We start from the raw sequence: 6,854 nt of genomic DNA on the forward strand, positions 1-6,854 counted from the left end.
TCGGCCCCGCCCCCCCAGCCTGAGCGCGCCCCCGCCCTCTCCCCCTCCCCCCAGCGCGCGACCCTCCGGAGATAGGGATTTAAATAAAATTTGAATAAATCCCCTTCCTCAAGCAGGAGGCTGGAAGGAAAGGATGGAAGGGGGCAGGAAAAGGGGGAGGGGGCAATTGGGGTGTCTCAGCCCCCCTGGTCCCCCGGCCCCGCGCTGCTTCGGCCCGGGGCCCTGGCCGCCTCTCTCATCCCTCCTGAGCTCCTTCCTCCTTCCTCCTCTCTTCCCCCTCCCCTCTCTCCTCCTTCCCTCCTCCTCCTCCTCTTTACTCCCTCCTTCTCCCAGAAGAACCCCGCCCCCTGCCCCCTCCTTCCCCCACCACCTCCACTTTCCAGGACTAACACGCGCAGGGCACGACGGAACTCGTGGTCCTGCGGACGCTGGTGCCACCGTGGGAACAATGGGATGTTGGGGCCAGCGGGGACTACAAACAAGATGGTGGAGGACGTGCCAAACCGGGAGCCGAGGGTGCCGGGAGTTATAGTCCGGTTGCCCCGAGGCTCCCCGTTGCAGAGCATAGGGCAGCGGGAACGATGACTACAAACAACATGGCCTTCTTCCCCGGCCCGACCTCCTTCCCAGGCACTCACACGCCCTCCTGTCCACAACCCTCCGCGTCTGTGGTACCTGACGGGAGTCGCAGTCCATCTGCTGCCTTCCCGTTGCCATTTCTACTCGTCAGGAACAATGGAAAGGTGAAAAGGAACGAGGACTACAAGCAAGATGGCGGAAGAGGGGCGGACACCTGACTAGTAGTCGATCTTATGAGGTGCGATGGGAATAGTAGTTTCTTAGCCTTCTAGCGTTCCTTAAGAATGGCGGAACCAGGAGGATAAGGAGACTACCATAAAGATGGCAGGCTACCTAGCCTCTCCCCATCGCCTCATTCTACCACCTTGGCCATCTCGCCCGCCTGTAATACCGAAATCCCCATCTTGTTGGCGCAGAGCCTGACGGGAGTTGCAGTCTTCCCTGCTCCCCTCTATTATCTTCGGTCGAGACAATGGAAGGGGAAAGGGGCGGGGGCTACCAGCGAAGATGGCGGCCGAAGGAAAGAGGAGACAGCGACCTGGGATTTGTAGTCCATACGCTAAGACTACTCCCTACGGAAACGGGGGAAAGGACTACAATAAGATGGCGGCCTATCACTCGCCCTCTGCGCCAGTGCCTGCTGGGGGACGTAGTCCCTTCCTTAGCTCTACAGAGAAAGGACGTGGGCTGTTGAAATATGCATCACGGCCGACACGCTAAATTGAGAGCGGGCGGAAACAGAGTGTCTCTTTCCTTCTCTCCCCGCCACCCCCTTCTGAACGACCTGCCGGGAAATGTAGTCTCATGCCTTCACTCGCTAGTAGCGGGGGAGAATTTATGTCACCAGTGGGGATCAATGCGGGTGAGGGAGAAAGACGTCCGAGCGATCCAGGAATATATAATATCCGCCTCCCCGTTTGGCTAGGACTTCATCTTTCGGGGGAAGGCTCTTAAAGGAAAGCAACAGAAATCAGTATTGTCGGGACAAGGGGGGCGTGGTTCTTGCCGAAAGTACCGTTACGCTGTTGTCCCTTGGAAAGCTTCAGCGCCTCACACCCGATGCTTGTTCCCCCAAACCTCAGAGAGTCGGTAGCTTCCAAGTCGTGAGAGCTCCAGGGGAAAAGGCTCTGGAGTCATACAAAATCCCCGCCCCTTCTTGGGAAGTCACCAAACCTCGATTTTTCTCATCTGAAAAATGGGGATAACGATACCTACCTCGAAGCAGAGCTAGGAGTGTTAAGACAACGTTCACGAAAATGCCCAGCTCAGGGCCTGACACGGGGCACGTGTTGGTAGTTCCTTTTTCGAGGTCCCTTCCAGCCCAGCTGTTCTGGGATCCCAGGAATCCATCATGCCGGAAGGAGTTAGCTCCTGTGAGAAGAAAACTGTGGCAGGCAGTCTACCCCATCTTGAGCCGCACCCCCTCCTCCCCCACCGCTCATCTGGGTCCTCCTGTGTCCAGTACCGAGTACTGCTCCCAGGGGGCGCCCATTCTCCATTTGACTGAGGTCTTACAAACTGACCAGATTCCTCAGCCTGAAGTTGTGGGCGCTGCAAATCGCCCACAGCCAGTCTTGGAGGCACTTGCCCTCACCCAGATACCTCAGCTGACAAAGCAAATGGGACTGCTTCCTACCTCTGTGCCTTCTTACCTGCCTTCTTGATCTTCCTCCTCTGCCTGGAAAACAACTCACTGAGAAGAGGGTTAGAGGGCCCTGCGGAAGACTTGGTGGGTGTGGTTTTTCTGTCAGGAAAGTTAACACAGGCCAGTGTGAGTGAAGTCCTAAATTTTCAGGGACTGGCCTCACACTGAACTGAGACTCCTTCTAGCTCACACTTTATCAGTTAGGAAGTCCTTGGCTCCCAGAAGATTATCTCCTCTGTGTCCTCACTGCTCTAGTTTGGGTTTGCATGGTTGCCTCAGGGCTTTCTCTGGAGCCGGTCCCTCGGCCTGTTAGGCCCTTCCCCTCCACCCTTCCCACTGCTGCACCCAGTTAACTGTTCATCCTTCGGGTCTCTGTCCCAGTGAAACCTTCATGTGTGGAATTCCCAGATGAGGTTCATTTGACTCTTCCCCTAGATTATAAGCTTTATGAAGAGCCCATCTCATATGTGCTTTCAGCATCTCATTTGATCCTCATAAGAATCCTATGAGGTAGAATCCCATTTTATAGATGAGGAAACTGGGAATGGATGTGTGATAGATAGAGCTAGGATTCAAACCCAAGACTCCAGAGCCCATCGTCAGAGCAACAGCAGCATCCGCCAACTGATCAAATCCAGCCCCTTTGTGTGTTAAGTTTGGCAGAGCAACCACAAATTTCTCCTTTCACTTGAAATCCAGCAGCACTGAGTCTGCATTCCTTGAACAAGAAACAGCTGGAGGGGTTTCCCTGGTGGCGCAGTGGTTAAGAATCCACCTGCCAGTGTAGGGCACACGGGTTCGAGCCCTGGTCCAGGAAGATCCCACATGCCATGGAGCAACTAAGCCCGCGAGCCACAACTCCTGAAGCCCGCGCGCCTAGAGCCCGTGCTTCTCAACAAAGACCACCGCAGTGAGAAGCCCACGCACCCTGCGCATCGCAATGAAGAGTAGCCCCCGCTCGCCGCAAACACGGGTTCGAGCCCTGGTCCAGGAAGATCCCACATGCCATGGAGCAACTAAGCCCGCGAGCCACAACTACTGAAGCCCGCGTACCTAGAGCCCGTGCTCTGCAACAAAAGAAGCCACCACTTCAATGAAATGAAGAGTAGCTCCAGCGTGCCGCAAGTAGAGAAAGCCTGCACACAGCAACGAAGACCCAGTGCAGCCAAAAATAAATAAATAAATAAATTTATTTTAAAAATAAAGAATCAGCTGGAGCTGAACAGTTGGCTGCCCATTTTGGATAAGACATATACTCACAAGATCAACACAGTCCCCATCCAGCTTGCTTCAGTCCTAACGTAAGCACTATTGGCTCCACTTCCTTAACTGAGACACGAACATAAGCGTACTGAAGGTCAGGACCATTTTTTACACTGTGTAGAGCACCTCAGTGCCAGGCGCTGGGCCTGCACCCCCAGCTGGCTGGGTAGGGAGATGGCTGAGTGAGACTGCATACAGAGATAGAGGAAAACTTTTACTTTTCACTTTATAATTTACTCTGCAGTTTGACATTTTTACCATAAGCAGATATTATTTATATATACTTAAAATATGAGTTGAAAATACTCTAATCCAGCCATGTTGACATTAAAATATAATGACTTCAGACCTTCTCAGACATAACAAACTCAAGGTATTAGCACCCAAGAGCCCCTTTTCATTTGTACAAAAATAAGATTTGTCTTTTTTTTTAATTAATTAATTTATTTATCTATTTTTGGCTGTGTTGGGTCTTCATTGCTGCGTGTGGGCTTTCTCTAGTTGCGGCAAGTGGGAGCTACTCTTCATTTCATTGAAGCGGTGGCTTCTCTTGCTGTGGAGCACAGGCTCCAGGCTTGTGGGCTTCAGTAGTTGTGGCGCGTGGGCTCAGTAGTTGTGGCTCGGGCTCTAGAGCGCAGGCTCAGTAGTTGTGGTGTACGGGCTTAGTTGCTCCGCGGCATGTGGGATCTTCGTGGACCAGGGATCAAACCCGTGTCCCCTGCATTGTCAGGCAGATTCTTAACCACTGCGCCACCAGGGAAGTCCCAGCATCTACTTTTAAGCAATTTTTTTTTTGCGGTACGCGGGCCTCTCACTGTTGTGGCCTCTCCCGTCGTGGAGCACAGGCTCCGGACGCGCAGGCTCAGCGGCCATGGCTCACGGGCCCAGCCGCTCCGCGGCATGTGGGATCTTCCTGGACCGGGGCACGAACCCGTGTCCCCTGCATCAGCAGGCAGACTCTCAATCACTGCGCCACCAGGGAAGCCCCCAGCATCTACTTTTAAAATATGTGATTAATAGATGAGTCCATCTTTCATGGTTTTCAAAATCATTTTTTCTTAACCTTAGAGAAATATATGAAAAAACTGTCATTTGTGCTGCACACCAGAATCTAACACGATATTGTAAACCAACTATACTTCAATTTAAACTTTTTAATAAAAAATTTTTAAATGTTTAAAACTAAATGTCATTTGTAGTGAGGAAATATTTCTCTGAAGTTCCATCATCCTTTCAGTTCCGTTTCCATTTCCTTTTTTTCTGTTAAATTCAAATAAAGTTAAATACAATGTTTTTGTTTTGAAATAGGACATATTGTATGAATTGTTATAAATTTTTTATTTACTTATGAAATATCTAGAGTGATGTTCTCCAAATGTTAATGCAGTAATGACTATTTCTGGATGGTGAACTAGGGTAGTTTGTTGGTTTCTTCTTTGTTCTTTTCTAGTTTGCTTCAATTTTTATAATGAACAGGTATCATTTTAACAAAAATGATAAAGTCATTAGTCTTTTAAATGTATATATTTTTAATTTATTTATTTTTGGCTGCGTTGGGTCTTCGTTGCTGTGCGCGGGCTTCTTATTGTGGTGGCTTCTTTTGTTGTGGAGCACAGTCTCTAGGCACGTGGGCTCAGTAGTTGTGGCCCACAGGCTCTAGAGTGCAGGCTCAGTAGTTGTGGCCCACAGGCTCTAGAGTGCAGGCTCAGTAGTTGTGGCACATGGGCTTAGCTGCTCTGCGGCATATGGGATCTTCCCAGACCAGGGCTCGAACCTGTGTCCCCTGCACTGGCAGGCGGATGCTTAACCACTGCACCACCAGAGAAGCCCTAAATATATACTTTAAAGAATGTAAGTGGCAGACTTGACATTTCTCCAAGAAAGATATACAAATGGCCAGTAGCACATGGCAAGATGTTCAACATCATTAGTCATTTGGGAAATGCAGATCAAAACCACAATGAAATACCACTTCACTCACACCCCTTAGGATGCCTATTATTATTATTATTTTTTTTTGCGGTACGCGGGCCTCTCACTGTTGTGGCTTCTCCCGTTGCGGAGCACAGGCTCCAGACGCGCAGATTCAGCAGCCATGGTTCACGGGCCCAGCCGCTCCGGGTCATGTGGGATCTTCCCAGAACGGGGCATGAACCTGTGTCCCCTGCATCGGCAGGTGGACTCTCAACCACTGCGCCACCAGGGAAGCCCAGGATGGCTATTATTTAAAAACAAACAGGGACTTCCCTGGCGGCCCAGTGGTTAAGACTGGGGCACAGTTCGATCCCTGGTCAGGGAACTAAGATCCCTCATGCCATGTGGCATAGCCGAAAAAAATAATAATAAAAATAAAAACAAACAGAAAATAAGTGTTGACAAAGATGGGGAGAAATTAGAATCCTGTGCATTGCTGATGGAAATGTAAAATAGTCCAGCCACTGTGGATGACAGTATGGTGGGCCCTCAAAAAATTAAACATGAATTTAATGTGTAGTTAATGTTTAATTAATTAATTAATCAAACGTAGAATTACTAGGGACTTCCCCGGTGGTCTAGTGGTTAAGACTCTGGGTTCCCAATACAGGGGGCATGGGTTTGATCCCTGCTCGGGGAACTAAGATCCCACATGCCAAAAAAAATGGCAAGTCCAAAAAAAAATAGAATTACTATATGGTCTAGCAATTCCAATTCTGGGAATTGAAAGCAGAGACTTAAACAGATATTTGTACACCCAGGTTCATAGCAGCATATTCACGATAGCTAAAAGATAGAAACAAACTTAAGTGTCCATTGATGAATGAATGGATAAATAAAATGTGGCATATATGAATATCACAAGGGGATATCATTCAACCTTAATAAGGAATAAATTCTAATACATGCTACAACATGGATGAATCTTCAACAGTATACTAAGTGAAGCAAATCAGACACTAAAGGACAAATACTGTATGATTCCACTGATATGAGGTCCCTAGAATAGCCAAATTCATAGACAGAAAGTGGAATGATGTTTACCAGGGCCCCGGGGAGGGGGAATGGGGACTTAGTGTTTAATCGGTACAGAGTTTCAATTTGGGAAGTTGAAAAAGTTCTGGAGATTGATAGTGGTGATGATTGCATAACATTGTGAATGTACTTAATGCCACTGAACTGTGCACTTAAAAATTGTTAAAATGGGCTTCCCTGGTGGCGCGGTGGTTGAGAGTCCGCCTGCCGATGCAGGGGACGCGGGTTTGTGCCCCGGGCCGGGAAGATCCCACATGCCGCGGAGCGGCTGGGCCCGTGAGCCATGGCCGCTGAGCCTGCGCATCCGGAGCCTGTGCTCCGTGACGGGAGAGGCCACAACAGTGAGAGGCCCGCATAC

The 6,854-nt window shown here is 49.6% G+C and overlaps 2 protein-coding genes across 2 annotated transcripts in view; one reads left to right on the forward strand and one right to left on the reverse strand.

The window, feature by feature from the left end:
• The window catches only part of FBXL19 (F-box and leucine rich repeat protein 19), a 22,646-nt gene extending 21,873 nt beyond the window's left edge, over window positions 1-773 (reverse strand). Inside the window, exon 1 of the mRNA XM_007452707.1 lies at window positions 676-773. The gene's annotated coding sequence lies outside the window, so the exon portion shown is untranslated. The remainder of the gene's footprint in view (window positions 1-675) is intronic.
• Window positions 774-1,086: 313 nt separating this feature from the next.
• LOC103090474 (cardiotrophin-2-like) overlaps window positions 1,087-6,854 on the forward strand; it is a 26,580-nt gene continuing 20,812 nt past the window's right edge. Inside the window, 1 exon segment of the mRNA XM_007452830.1 lies at window positions 1,087-1,228. Within this exon segment, the coding sequence (XP_007452892.1) occupies window positions 1,087-1,228 (142 nt within the window).

This window comes from Lipotes vexillifer, unplaced genomic scaffold (genome assembly GCF_000442215.2).
Source record: "Lipotes vexillifer unplaced genomic scaffold, Lipotes_vexillifer_v1.1 scaffold426, whole genome shotgun sequence".
Taxonomy (NCBI): domain Eukaryota; kingdom Metazoa; phylum Chordata; class Mammalia; order Artiodactyla; family Lipotidae; genus Lipotes; species Lipotes vexillifer.